We start from the raw sequence: 15612 nt of genomic DNA, 5'->3' as shown, positions 1-15612 counted from the left end.
CCACATCACGGCAGAGAGGAGACCAGTGGTGAAGGAGTTTTACAAGCTCATTGATGAAGGTCTACAGTTGGAGTTGTCTGGTACAGGTGCTTTAGTGGCCCAGATGAGAGTGACACCTGTGTTTCTGGAGCAAGTGGCTCAGAAACAACATGAGGACCCAGAGTTAGTGAAGATTGCCAGGACTGTTCAGTCAGGCAAGGACAGTGAGTTCAGATTCGACAGTAAGGGGATCCTCCGCTATGGGAGTCGATTGTGTATACCAGATGACATAGGGCTAAAAGGAGACATTATGAGGGAGGCTCATAATGCAAGATACAGCGTTCACCCCAGAGCCACCAAGATGTATCAAGATCTGAGGAAAGTTTATTGGTGGCCGGCGATGAAGAAAGAAGTGGCACAGTTTGTGTCAGCCTGTGAAGTGTGTCAGAGGGTGAAGCTGGAACATCAGAAGCCGGCTGGAATGCTTAACCCGCTACCTATTCCAGAGTGGAAATGGGAGAATATAGCTATGGACTTCGTAGTGGGGTTACCGGCGACGTCCAACAGATTGGACTCTATATGGGTGATTGTGGACAGACTCACCAAATCTGCTCACTTCATCCCTGTCAGGAGTGGCTATTCTGTGGACAAGTTGGCGCAGGTGTATGTTGATGAGATCGTAAGGCTGCATGGGGTTCCTGTTTCAATAGTGTCTGATAGAGGGCCCCAGTTCACCTCCAGGTTTTGGCGGAGTCTGCAGAATGCCATGGGTACTAGGTTGGATTTTAGTACTGCCTTCCACCCCCAGACTGATGGACAGTCAGAAAGGACCATCCAGACTATCGAGGATATGCTCAGAATGTGTGTGCTGGACTTTGGCGGTTCTTGGAGGCAGCATCTACTTTTGGTGGAGTTTGCCTACAATAACAGCCATCATGCTAGCATCGGGATGGCTCCATATGAAGCTTTGTACGGAAGGAAGTGCAGGTCACCTGTTTGCTGGGAAGAAGTTGGAGAAAAGGCCTTGGCAGGGCCTGAGCTAGTAGAGATTACCAGCAGGGTGGTACCCATAATCAGAGAAAGGATCAAGACTACTGCAAGCAAACAGAAGAGTTATGCAGACATCCGCAGACGGCAAGTAGAGTTTCAGGAGGGGGATCTGGTATTGCTCAAGGTGTCTCCAATGAAAGGAGTGGTTCGCTTTGGGAAGAAAGGTAAACTAGCCCCACGATACATCGGACCCTTTGAAGTCTTGCAAAAGATTGGGAATGTGTCGTACAAGCTGGATTTACCTGCTTCAATGGAAAGAATCCATCCGGTTTTCCATGTTTCCATGTTGAGAAAGTTCGTGTCAGATCCGGGCAAGGTTCTTAGTGAGCCTGATGTGGAGATCCAAGAAGATCTCACCTATGTTGAGCAGCCAGTACGGATCCTAGACACCCAGATCAGGAAGCTGAGAAACAAGGAAATCCCGATGGTGAAAGTCCTTTGGAACCACCACAATATGGAAGAATGCACTTGGGAGACACGGGAGTCCATGCTCCAGCAATATCCTTATCTTTTCTAAGGTTAGTTCCTTGTGAGTTTTATGTGCTTTGTATGTATGATATGTGTATGCCATGCTATGTGCTAGTTGAGGAACATTCGGGGACGAATGTTCTTAAGGGGGGGAGAATGTAATACCCGGCTAGACTCCGGTATTGGAATTTCTACCGTCCGGTGGAATCTCGGATGTCGGAAACCTCTAGAAGGGTAAAACCATATTTTCATAAAATGTTTTAATGTGTTTTATGGTTTTAAGCAAGATGGAAATGAGTTTTTGCATGAAAACAACCTTGGAGGAAAACCCAGGTTCGGCCGCCGAACCTCAAGTTCGGCCGCAGAACATGCAGGCATTTCGGGTGTGCCTTAGGCCCCCGAAGGCATAAGTGAGGGAAGTCCAGGTTCGACCGCCGAACCTCAAGTTCGGCCGCCGAATATGGCATGCATGCGGAGGCACGTTCGGCCCCCGAACGTGGCCTGGCCAGCCACTATAAAAGGGTCCCTTAGCCGAAATGGGCGAGCTTTTCTTCCCATTTTCGGCCAAGGTGAGCTCTCCGCCGTCCCTCACCAATCTTTGAGTTCTTCCTTCAAATCTTTCACGATTTTCACAAGTTTTCATCTTGTTTTGAAGATTTTTAAGTTTTGAGCAAGTTTTGAGCTTGGAGACCCAAGGAAGTTAAAAATCTCCCATCTCCAAGATTAGGTCGTCTCTCTCTCGATCTTCAAGAGGTAAGAGCCGATCTTAAGCTCATTGCATGTTTTAAGTAAGTTTTATGAAGATCTATGGGGTAGAATGCATGTTTAGCTTATAGTTAGGTTTTTGAGTTTATGTTGTGTTTTTGAACAATGTGGCTTGCAAATGCATGTTTGATGTGTTGTAGATGGGGTTTACGTAGTTTGAAGCCCCTAGGAGCTGGTATGCTTGTGTATGTGTGTTGTAGAATAGGTTTATGCATGTTTGGAAAGTTTTGGAGGCGTATATGCATAGAAGAGCTGAGTTTCTGCCACTAAGGGAGAAACCAGGTTCGGCAGCCGAAGGAACTTTCGGCCGCCGAACATGCTTGTGGAAGCAGCCTTCGGCTGCCGAAGCTTGCCCCCGAAAGGAGACTTTCGTCTCTGTCTGGGAGTTTCGGCCGCCGAAAGTGCCGCCGAACATGCATGAGTTTCGCCTCTGTCTGGGAATTTTGGCCAACGAAGGTGCCGCCGAACCTGCCTGACTTTCGGCTCTAGAAGGACTTTCGGCCGCCGAACCTGCCGCCGAAAGTGCCCTGTCCAGCCCTCTTTTGCATGTTTTTCTATGGTTGTTTCATGATATTCTAGGGGGTTTTTGGGGGATGTTTTTAGAGTTATGTTCATGTATGTTTGGTCCCTCATTTGAGTCCACCTGTGTAGGTTCGGACCCGAGGAACCGAGGACCCCAGCAGTGAGTTCAGTTGCTTCTGAGTCAGTAGAGCTTCAGCCAGAGGTGAGTGGAATAACTCTTATGCTTTTAAATAAATAAATCAGTTTTAGCATGATTCACGCATCATAAATGCCATGAGATATAATAGGGTGTTTGCATTAGACTCATGAATATGTTGCATTGCATAATATGTTGATGATGCAGATGAATGTTGAATGATCCTTTAGTCCTCATATGTTATGATATGATGATGATACGGTACGGAAGACCAGTGAGGCCCATTCTACGCCCCTGGCACCATGTAAGAGAAAGACCAGTGAGGCCCATTCTACACCCCTGGCACAGTTGAAATGTTATGCTATGCTATGTTATGATTATGTAAGAGAAAGACCAGTGAGGCCCATTCTACGCCCCTGGCACAGTTGGACCATGTAGAGGACTATTGGTGACAAATTCATCCTTGATGTGATTAGCTGTGATGTGATGCATTTCATATTATCATATGTTTCAAATGTTTTATTATTCTCCTCACTGGGCTCTTGTAGCTCACCCCTCTCCCTTAACCCCCAGGCTTGCAGGTACAGGGTAGACCAGGAGGTCAGCAAGAGTAATGAAGTCTTGTGTATGTAATAGCTAGAATGTGGACATGACAAATTGTATAATGATGTAGAGTTGTGAATAGTTATGTAATGTAATGACATGGAGGATTAGAGATTGTGCTTGACCCTATGTGTATGGTATCCCTTTTAATACATGATCTTAGATGTTTATTGATGCTTACGTAAACCAACTCAACACATGTTATGCCACCCATTGGGGGCATTGTTGAGGTCCTACAGTGGGGCCAATGTTTATGATTATGTTTATGTTCAGTGCATGCACAGGTTGAGTTGGTGTATGAGAGAATGAATGAAAGAAAAGTTTTAATTTTTATGTATGTTGTTGATCATGTATGGGATTAAACAGGTTTACAGGTTACATGTCAGGCTTGCTACGGGTCCCGGCGGCCTTAAGCCGACCTGGATCCTAGCGCCGGTAGCGGTCCGATTTTTCGGTCGTTACAATATGGATCATACCTGTTTGCAGTTCCAGGGGTGCGTTCAGCACAGGGTAGGTGATGCAAAGTGGTTGTTCTTCTGCAACCATTGCATCTTCTCTACTGAAATTTTCTGAGCATTCGACCACCCTTTTAGATGTAGAAATTTTGGTATTCTCACTTGCAGATGCTCAAGGTAGTTGGTTGAGAGGTACCCAAATTTGCTTGTTTTTGTAATTTAGTTGCTTTCCTCAATCGTTTTGCAGTCTTTTCTATTTCTGGATTAAACTGAATTTTATTGTTTTCAGACCTGATCATAAAAAATAAAAATAAATTACTAAGATCCCAGCAACGGTGCCAAAATTTGACCGGCATCGAATCCATTAATTAAAATTGATTCTCCTTTCTAATTTAATAATTCTTGTAGATAGGGTGAATGAGTGTCGATCCAACAAAGACCTTAAATTTTTTTATTTAAAAATCAGATGAGAAAAGAGAAGAAGAATCTTTGAAACAAAAGGAGAGAAGAAGGAAATTTCAATTGGAAATTAGATTTCAATAAAACTTGAACAAGGAAGAAAATATGTGTGATGGAATGATAGTATAAATAGTTAATTAAAAGCTCAACCGAAGGTAATCAAATTTAAGTGGTTTATCAGTTGATCACTGACTCAAAAGGTAATTCACTTAATTTTCTATTATTTAGTTCTAGTGTCCAAACAACCGAATCCCATTAATTCTTTCTTAAGATTAAATTAATTTGCAAAGTGCTAAATTAATTCCTAATTAATTAACAATCCAACAAGCGCATATTTTTAATTAATTAACTGCATAAAAAGGGAAGAATCCAAATTTTATTAATAATTGCAAGCGAATTATTTAAACCAAATCACTCAATTCCTTAACATAAATAGATATACTAATTGCTACTTGTATTAATCCAATTAAATAATTACATATTTACTTGAGTTAATTAGCAATACGTTGTCTAGTTAGGATATTCAATAGGTCTCTTAAATACATAAGAAGATAACAATGGAGGTGGTGTTGCTCAAAAATAGAAGAAGAATGAAAACAGAAATTAAAATGAAAAGAAAATAAGATTAGATCTCACAACTTAAAAAGTATTTAACTGCTAAGAGTCATAACAAAAATGCAGAAAAATAAAAAGAAGAGAAAGTGGTTTGGTTGTAGAAACCGAGAGATGGGAAGAGATGAGATGAATTCAGGGGATGATTTCCTACTTCTAAAAAGCCTTATATAGGCTTTTTCCCCCAGCAAAAAGATTAAAGAAAATATTCAAATTTTGACAGGAAGAAAATAAATCAAAAATTTCATCTATTATTGTTATCCTAATATTTGATCTGATTGTATTTGCAGTTGTAACAGCCCGGAAACCGATACCCCTCTGTAACGGCTCCAAACTGCTCGGCGCTAGGATCCAAATTGGCTTAAGGCCGCCGGGACCCGTAGCAAGTCTAAACTGAACTCTGTGTACCTGATCAATCCCAGACATGATCCAACTAGAACACTAGCTGGGACAACCTTTTCCGTAAAACCACCAGGCTTAACCTTAAAACCACAGCCGTCAAGGCCTACACCAGTGACCTACTACCACACTCAACCTTTATGCACTATGTCAAAACATAGAACCCACTCTCTCAGGGTCAGCATATCATAGGTTAATCTGACTTTCCGTTATGGGTCAAGGGGTTTTATACCCTTTCTTCCCTCTCAGATGGGTCAAGGGGTTTTATACCCTTTCTTCCCTGATCACTGGAGTTTTAGTAACACATCATATGTTAAGCCTAGCTTGACACATTGCTCATCAAGAAACGTAAAACAGGATACATGCATACACTAGGGATTCAGCATACACTGGGCAAAGCACAACTCTAGACATTGTCTCATTATATCCTCTATCTCTGTACCACATGCTCTTTCCATGCATAACCTGGATATCCATCATGCTAAAACATCATGTCCATATATCATGTCCACGACTAGACTAGATAAACAAACATAACATATACATATTCACCTTTAATCTTTACATCATCTGCCATAAACATATACATCAAGCTTCTTGCATACATAAACATGCTACAAACCACTCTCTCAAAACCTAGCTATGCTATGACAGCCAAATACGGCAACCCATGCTTCCACTCTGCTTTTCCCATAGCTCACTCTGCTGAACTCTGGCCCTGCAAAACTAGGGTTAAGGGAATGGGGTGAGCTACTAGAGCCCAGTGAGTAGAAACCATAAAACAGTTCATTCATTACATGCTTTCATGGAATGTGGCATAGCACAAACATATCACATCTCGAATTAGACATGATCCCAGAACTCCCTCTGTCGGTGCCCGGCCCCTATGGACTCCCAGGTCACTACATGTACTAGAGCCCGGCCCCTAACTGCGGAGCTCCCAAGGGTCTTATCTAGACATAACAGGTAGCGGGCTACTGAGATCGCCTTGGTCTATCCCATCACCAATAAGAATGCAATGCAGCATATTCGTGATCGCTAATGCAGTACAACCTAGTATCATATGGCAGCCATGATGCGTGTCTCATGCTCATACAGTCACTATCGTTAACCAGTAGCTTTAAAACATGCATAGTTAGTTCTACTCACCTGAAGCCAAGCTGTGGCTAACTCTGGGCCAACTCTCACACTGGAGCTAAACACCTCGCCTCAGATCCAATCCTACACAGGTGGACTCACATGAGGTGCCAAACAACGCTAACATAACGCTAAAACATCTCCCCAAAACCCCCTAAAACACCATAGACAAGCATGGAAGAACATGCAAAGGAAGGCAAAACAGGGCACCTTCGGCGGCACTTTCGGCGGCCGAAAGTCCTCTTCAGAGACGAAAGTCAGGCATGTTCGGCGGCAGGTTCGGCGGCCGAAACTCCACTCCAGAGCCGAAAGTCCAGACCTTCGGGGGCGAGTTTAGGCGGCCTATCCCACCTCCTTAAGGGTTCGGCGGTCGAACCTGAGTTCCTCCAAAACCCAGATCCATGCACCAACAAGCCTCCCAACACCTTCCAAACCCTCTTAGCATGCAAACAACCTTTTAAACCCATGCACAAACCCTTAAACATGCATATAGGAGCTGAAAACAACCTTGACTCCAACACACAACATCACATAACCACATATAGCAAACAAAGGCATAAAGGGTCCATAAACCCTCTTCATGCACAACTCATGCAAACCATGCAACCTCTACCCTTTCCTCCATAAACCTTGCTTAAAACACTTTAAAACAGCAAGGATCAACACTTACCTCGTGAAGAACTAGAGTTGGTGTGATTCTAACGTCAAAATATGAAGAAACCAAGCTTTAAAAGCTCCAAGCTCCAAAACCTTGCTCAAAGCTCACAACTCTTCAAAACAAGGATAAAACTCATTAAAAACCATGAAAGAACTTGGAAAAACCATGAAATCCTAGCAAGGAGGACATGAGCTCACCTTGGGTGGGAAGAGGAAGAAACCTTACCTCTTGAACCGACCTAAGGGGCTTTTATAGGTGGCTTGGTCAACCAGTTTCGGCAGCCAAACTTGCACCCGCAACTCAGCTAACTTCGGCGGCCGAACCTAGCTTTCGAGGGCACAAACTCTACCACCTTCGGCGGCCGAACCTCGCCTTCGGCGGCCGAACCTCTGATTCCCTCCTTGACCTTTTCTCTTCAAAACTCATTTCCTTTCCGTTCAAAACCATAAAACAACGTAAAATATGTTTGAAAACCTTTGCTAAACCCTGGCTTCACCCTTAACAAAGGGCCTGACATCCGAGATTCCACCGGACGGTAGGAATTCCGATGCCTGAACGAGCCGGGTATTACAGCAGCTATCTTAAATAATTTAAATTTTGTATAGCTATCAAAATTGAAACTCTATTGTATGTTCGTCGAGTTTGGGTTACAACCTTGGACAAAGTAGAATCTTTCAGTCTAAAATAACTCTAAAATAGCCTCTGCTGATTCCTTTTAATATATTTAGCTCCAAACCTGTCTAAAATTAAAATCCAAGTAAAAATTTATTTTTTACCATTAAGAAAATAATAAAATGATGGAAATTAATATGGAAAAAGTAGTAAGCTTGATAATTCATCTTCTATATATATTTTTTTTAACTAAAACTCCAATCTAAAACCCATTTTCTTCTCACCAATGTTATAACTCAATTTTAATGAGTAATTCTTTCTATTTTCTAGTTCAATTTTAATGCTCTTTTTGAGTTCCTTATTACTTCGAATTGATCCTCATGGCAATAAAATTTAAGAAACATAAGATTTGGTTAGATTAGTAAGTGATGTTACTTAACATCCATCCAAAGAAAGTTGTGAGTTGTCACTAGGAGGTAAGGCTACTTGGCAAGGACCAAACACGTAGAAAAGGTGGTTTATCTTGAGGAAGGAAGATCCAAACACCTGGGTCATCAACAAAAGACTCATACTTCCTTTATCAAGGCGAGTCTCGATACGAAGTTACCGTTGTCAAGCACAGCCCAGCATATCTCTATTACGCCCGTGATCATGGGATTCCCACCTATTAGTGGGCGATCTCCCTTATCAGGCAGCCGACCATATTACTGTCGGACTATCTAAAAAAGCCATATTTATGCCCACCTTCCTACAATAAAAAAGGAGAAGAATCATAGAGGCAAATGTATGCTATTCTCTAATACTACTCAAGCTCTACGTTATTCATTACATTCTCTCTATTCTTCAAGATGCTGACTTGAGCATTGGAGTGTCTACCGTGGGCATCCATCGCTGCCTTACATTTTCTCCCTTATAGGTTCTAGCCAATCACAGTACAGTTTCATTCTAGCCACATCAATCTTATCTCAATAACATTATTTGGTTCTACTGTCGGGAGTCCATTGAATCCCCTTTAAACACTTGGATTATGACCGATTTCCTATTCCTTCTCTTTCCTTTCGCTCTCAAAATGGCTAGTAGTTTTAGAGCTACTAATAATGTTGCTACTGATGAGGGAGTCATCATTTCTTCTGCCCTTGACAATAGAGAAAACATGCCCCTAGTGGTCAATGAAGCAAACCTAAAAAATTTAAACAACGAACTGATACTCTAGTTACATCTAAAGGCTACAGGCTACCCTCGGGCAATATAAGGCTCAAGAAGAGGCATCAAAGATGGATCCCGGAAGAAAGGAGGAAGCATGTGTAGACACCCCAAAGGCCCAAATAGGAGCAGTCAAGATACGGCCCAAGGGAAAGGCCAAATTTGAAGATGAATCGGACGAGGCTTCGAAAGGGGTTGATTGATAGCTAGTACAGGGCGTAGAAAGATATCAAAAGGAATAAAAAGAGGATTTCAGTCTAGATGGTGTTTCACCTCTTTCGGAAGAAATATTAGCAGAAACCTTTCCAACCAAGTTTAAGCTACCTAAATTAGACAAGTATGATGGAACGGTAGACCCTATAAGCCACCTGGCGATCTTCAAGATGACCATGCAGCTTCAAGACGTAAATGATTTGGTGTTATGTAGGGTGTTTTCATTGACACTTACAGGTTTGGCTCAGAAATGGTACCAACATCTGAGTCCAGGTTCCATCTAAAACTTTACACAGTTTGTCGCATTATTTAAATCCATATTTATTACTTGCGTACCTCTTAAAAAACTTTCCTCTGACCTACAGAAGATCCTCCAAGAAGAGGGTGAGTCTTTAAGGAGTTTTATCTCACGCTTCAATACTAAAGCCATATAGGTAGAAGAGTTAAATCATGAGATAGCATGTGAAGCATTGAAGAAAGCAACCCACAATGACAAATTCATGGACTCCTTAATTATAAATTCAGTCGCGACTTATCAACAATTAATAAACAAAGCTCATAAACATATCAAGTTGGATGATGAAGTCTAGGCCTTAAAAGAAGATAAAAGGGAAAATCAAAAGCAAATTCAAAGGTCCAAGGGATGATGACATAAAGGAGACCACAGGAGTTACCCCATCTCACAAAAGAGGGATGAATAGAGTAAGTATAAGAATTACACTTTGTGAAGTGACTCACGAACTCGTATTCTGATGTGGATCAGAAAGAATGACAAAGAAATCATATGGCCACCCACGCTCAACCCTGAGAAAGCAGAGAAACGAGACAGGATAAAGTACTATCGCTTTCATGAAGATCATGGCCACACAACAAAAAAGTGTTGGCAATTAAAGGACGAGATCAAAAGGCTGATAAGGGATGGTACCCTTCAAAAATTCACAAGGAAGAGAAAAGAAGAGAAGAAATCTAAGCACGAGGAAATAACCCCTAACAGAGAACCTGTAGGGGTCATACATATGGTAACAAAAGAACCTGATGAGGGGTAGGGGAAGTGAGCAGATTGCAAATATAACTACCAGGTGGGTAGGAAACTTTTTGAAACCTTGGGAGTCATCTGCCCAAGAATCTCATGAGTTAACCATTTGAAGGAACCGAGTGGTTTCCTCTTCCCTAAGCATGTTATCTTTAATAGAAGGATACTCTTTTAATAACAAAGCTAACGAGGTATTTTCATATATTATGTTCTTCAGAAATAAGGAATGGTGGACCACCTATCCTAAGGCAATTCATGCCCAGGCCACAAAGCGGACATCCGCCATACCACATGACCGGACGTTAGTCCCATTCTAAAAATTTAATAAGTTTATTTTATGGCCATGAATTAGGCCAGTAACTAGGCGTCATGGACGAGTATTAGCCCTATTAGCAATTTTTTAAAGAGATTATTTGCAGATCATATAAACACTTAGTGAAAATAATGGCAAAACATTTTCATTAAAATCATGAAAAATTACAAAGGAGCAGTGTCTCCAAGCTCATTTGCTCGAGTCTCCATTATATCAATATTCTCTATATCTATTACATTATCAGGAGAAACCCAGTCGGAGGAAATATCTTCAGCACGCCCCTATTCGGCGGGAGTATCTTCAACATGCTCCTCTTTAACCTCTTCTTCTTTCTCAGGGAGGATATCGTCTATCCAGGAAAAATCTTTAGAAGGAAAATGCTTTGCCAGCTCCTTCTTCATCGAATTCTAGCCTTGAACAAACATCTCCCTACCCTGGGCCACTATCTCCTTAATCTCTCCCTCGAGCAACCCTGGTAGAGACAGCTCGGGCTCCTTCAGCTTGAGCCTGCAACTCCAAGACTTGGCGCTACAGCAGGGCCACTTGATCCTCAGTGTAGCTCGATTCTCAAGACCTAATTTAGAAGTAAGGGCCTCATCAAGATCAGCCTGAAGCTTGTCCACCAACTCCAGGGTCTCCTTCATGGTGCCCTCAACTTCAGCAACCTGAGCCTTCAATCTTGAACATTCCTTAGCCAAGAGCCCCCTTTCCATCTCGTTTGCACCAAACTCCCACTGTAAGGCTTTAAATTGCTCCTTGTCCACAGGTTCAAAGGGCACCCTCTAGAGCAGAATGAATGGCATTAACAAATAGCTTGTCTGTTTCGACTTCATTCAAGTGGCGGCATTCTGCAGGCCTCAGGGCACTTTTGATCTGCAGGAGGACTAGAGAAGGATCATCAAGGAGCGAGGGCGCTCGATTTGGCACCAAGGCCAAGCGTTGGATGCTTGGAGCCTAGGAAGACTCGACCTTCATGCTTGTAGGAATAAGTACAGATGGGGAGGGGACATTAGTAGGGAGCTCAGCAGCTGGGGCGAAAGCAGAAACACCTAAGGCTGAAGATTCAAGCTAAAAAGGTGCCGAATCTTCAGCCGTAGGCTGGGGAGGGGGAGGAGGAAGCACAATCAGTGCTATCTCGGGGCAAGCACACTTAGCAGGGGGAATGGCAACACCAGCAGCAACAGCCTTTCCCTTACGAGCAGCACACATCGCCTCGGCAAATCTACTTGACCCAGCAATATCTGCAAACAAAAGGAAAATTAAGTAAGAAAGGCAATTCAAAAAGTAAAGAAGACGGAAAGAGAAGTACTTGATCTTGAGCTAGGGGAGTGCTTTCGAGAAGGCTGGGATGGTCAGGCAAGTGAGACCATGGGTCTGGCTTGCCGGCAGATGACTCTGCCAAGACAAAATGGCATTCACCATCACCTGGGCAATGTCAATTTTCTTTAAGACTTTAGCCATTGCTAGGAGAAAGGCTATAACCTCATTTTCCTCTCTCCTTGGACAGACCCCATCCTTTTTCAACTCCACCCAATAACGCCAACTGGTTTGAAGACGTCCAAAACCCCCTGGCATTTGGTGGTGAAGGATAAAAAATTTATTCTTCCATCACCTCAAGGAGGAAAGCATCCAATAAAAAATGTTCAAGTACTTTCAACTACTAAAATATCAAAATTCCTCATTTTTACGATTACCCAGCTGGTATAGCTAGGACAAAAGTGCTACACTTGGTTCAATGTGATTGTTAAGGCACACGAATCGAAAAGCCATTAGGATTCTCTAGCCATTGGGATGAAGTTGGATAACCGAAAGCTTATGAAACCAGAGGACTTCCATAAAAAAAAGGTCTACGGAAAAGCGAAGGCCCGCCTTCAACTGCTCTTCAAAGACAATGATTGTGTCCTCTGTAGGGATCAAGTCATTAACACGAACGCGAAGGGAAGGAGCAAAAACTTGAAAAGACTCTCAAGTAATGCGGTAAGTATTGTACAAGCGATCAACGTCACACTCTGAGAGAATAGACGAGATATCACTGCATAGACCACCCTCATTCTCTATAGCCTCCCTTAATGAAACCACGGGGGCTGGCGCTCGGATGAGGCCATTAGAGGAGGAGCTAGAGATAAAGACTCTGATAGGGAAAGAAGAGGTGTTCTTGTTCATGTTGAAGAAAAAGGAAAATAAAACTACTATAAGAGAAATAAGACTGTAAGGAGCAGAAACAGGAAGGAAGCTGTGGAGCGAATTTCTCTAAAAGGTTACAGAAGAGAGCAAAAATAGTACTTAAGGAAGGCGAAGGGCTTTTATAGGACGGTTTTGAAAGCGGGCTTTAAATACGACACGATTAGCATTGCAGTCAACATTGAAAGACCAGATAGGCGAAACGGTGTGAGCAGCAAGAAACCAATCTTGAGGAGCCACATGCCCCAAACCTCAATGAGAGATATCTCCTTCAAATTTGAAGAATCAAAAACTAGTGAGGGACCTCTGATGTTACTTAACATCCACCCAAGGAAAGCTGTGATCTGTCACTATAAGGTAAGGCCATATGGCAAGGACCATACACGAAGGAAAGACAGTCTATCTCGAGGAAGGAAGATCCGGACACTGCAAACACTCGGGTCATCACCAAAAGACTCGCCCTTCCCTCATCAAGGCAAGTCTCGACACAAAGTTATCGTTGTCAAGCACATCCCAGCATATCTCTTTTGCACCCGTGATTGTAGAATTTTCAACTATTAGCTAGTTATCTCCCTTATCAGGCAGCATACCACATTACCACCAGATTATCAGAAAATACCATATTTATCTCCACTTTCTTATAGTATAAAAGGAGAAGAATCATAGAGAAAAATGTACGCTATTCTCTAATACTACTCAAGCTCTAAGTAATTTATTATATTCTTTCTACTCTTCAAAATACTAACTTAAGCATTGGAGTGGCTGATGTGGGCACCCACCACTGCCTCACGTTTCCTCTCTTGCAGGTTCTAGCCAATCATAGCACAGTTCCATTCTAGTCACATCATCAATCTAATCTCAGCAACGTCAGTAACTAAAATTTTTTTATTATTTTTTTGCATTATTTTTGGTGAGTTGATTGAAATGGAATTCATAGCTATTGTGGGGATTTCTCGATAAATGACTACGCAGATTTGGTGTTTCCATATATGTAACTAAATTTTGGTTCAAGTTCTTTAACTTTTAATGCTTGGTTAAGAAATAAAGTGACGTATTTAATTTTAGAGCTATTATTAGTGTTGAATTTTACTAATGTTACAAGAGTTATAACTTAATTTGGAAGAAGGTTTAAGCATCATACACTAAGAAGAAAAGTGATATATTGAATAAAGAAATAGAAATGAATACAGAAATGTGCGAGTGATATTGTTAGAAATTGTCTTAGATACTGCTGATTTGCTAAAGTTGTTAAACGTGATGTTTAGTTCCTATTTTTCTATTTAGGTGGGTTGTTAAATGGGTTGTATGGTCTACAACCTGTAACCAAGTTTTAGGAAATTTTTTTTTCCTGTTAAGCATGTTTGTTTCTATGTTTTGATCAAGGATAAAATCATGGACCATGATCTTTATCATCAATTTTTTTTTATTTTGCATTTAAAGAATAGTTTATTTCAATGAAAAGTGTGGGGTTCAGTTCTGTCCTTCTCTATTTTTTCTAACACTCGGTATCAAAGCTCCTTATCTTAAGGGACCTGTGATCATTTGAGTGTGAGTTTTTTTTTTTGTTAAGTGTTATACAGAAATATTAACCCTCTCCAAGTTTCAAATCTTGATTCAAATGGCTTCAAAAGATTATTGTCCTGTTCCACCTCTAGTTTTCACTGGAGAAAATTATCAATCATGGGTAGTTAAAATGACTGCTTATCTACAATCATGGGATCTTTGGGAAGTAGAAGATGAAGACCTTGAAATTGATCAACTGCCTGATAATCAAACTATGCAGCAGATTAAAACACACAAGGAGAAAACTACAAAGAAATTTAAGGCCAAGACATGTTTGTATTCAGCTGTGTCTGAATCACTTTTTACCAGGATTATGAACTTGGAGACTGCCTTTCACATCTGGAAGTGCCTCAAGACAGAGTTTCAAGGTATTGCGCATACCAAAAGCATGTGTATCTTGAATCTCAGAAGGGCACTTGAACTACAAAAGATGAAAGACTCTGCAACTGTGAAAGAGTATGTTGATAGGTTGTTGGATATTATCAACAAGCTTAAGCTTCTTGGTGAAAATATTCCAGATAGCAGAATTGTTGAGAAGATTCTGGTAACATTACCAGAAAGATTTGAAGCCAAAATTTATGCACTAAAGGAGGTTCGTGACCTTGCAGAAATTTCCTTGGCTAAGTTGCTAAACGCTCTTCATGCACAAGAGCAAAGAAGGCAGATTAGAGAAGATGGTTCAATTGAAGGTGCAATGCAAGCCAAGTTGCAACTTAAGGACTCTTGGAAAAATAAGAAAAAAAAGGGAAATAAGAGCAAAGACAATCCAGGTGTAGGTGTTGGAAGCATATCTTTTCTTGGAGCAAGCAACAATGGTGCAACAGGAAACAAAGGAAGAAAATATCACCCTTGTCAACATTGTGGCAGAACCAATCATCCTCATTTTAGATGTTGGAGCAGACCTGATGCAAAATGCAACACACGCAACCAAATGGGGCATATTGACAAAATTTGCAAAAATAAAGGCAAGCAGATAGTGAATGAGGCTCAAGCTGTGAATCAGGAGGAGGAAGAATAATTATTTGTGGCATATTGCACGTTAGTTTGGCTGATACTTAGCTTGTTGACAGCGGTTGCACCAATCATATGTCCGAAAATATCAAACTCTTCAAGGTTCTTGATAAGACATCAATCTCAAAAGTTCGTGTTGGAAATGGAGAATATATTTATGCAAAAGGTAAAGGTTCAATTGCAATTGAAAGTATTTCTGGAACTAAAGTCATTACTCATGTGTTGTATGTTCCAGATATT

At 41.5% G+C, this 15612-nt stretch overlaps 1 protein-coding gene across 1 annotated transcript; it reads left to right on the top strand.

Annotated features, from left to right (window-relative positions):
* The first annotated feature begins 14416 nt into the window (after window positions 1-14416).
* On the top strand, window positions 14417-15379 carry LOC110604810. The gene has a single exon (XM_021743119.1). It carries the CDS (start codon window positions 14417-14419, stop codon window positions 15377-15379), a length of 963 nt encoding a protein of 320 aa, XP_021598811.1.
* Window positions 15380-15612: the final 233 nt, after the last annotated feature.

The sequence above is a fragment of the Manihot esculenta genome, chromosome 17 (assembly GCF_001659605.2).
Source record: "Manihot esculenta cultivar AM560-2 chromosome 17, M.esculenta_v8, whole genome shotgun sequence".
NCBI lineage: Eukaryota > Viridiplantae > Streptophyta > Magnoliopsida > Malpighiales > Euphorbiaceae > Manihot > Manihot esculenta.
Note: the sequence above shows the minus strand (reverse complement) of the source record. Positions and strands in the feature narration are given on the sequence as shown.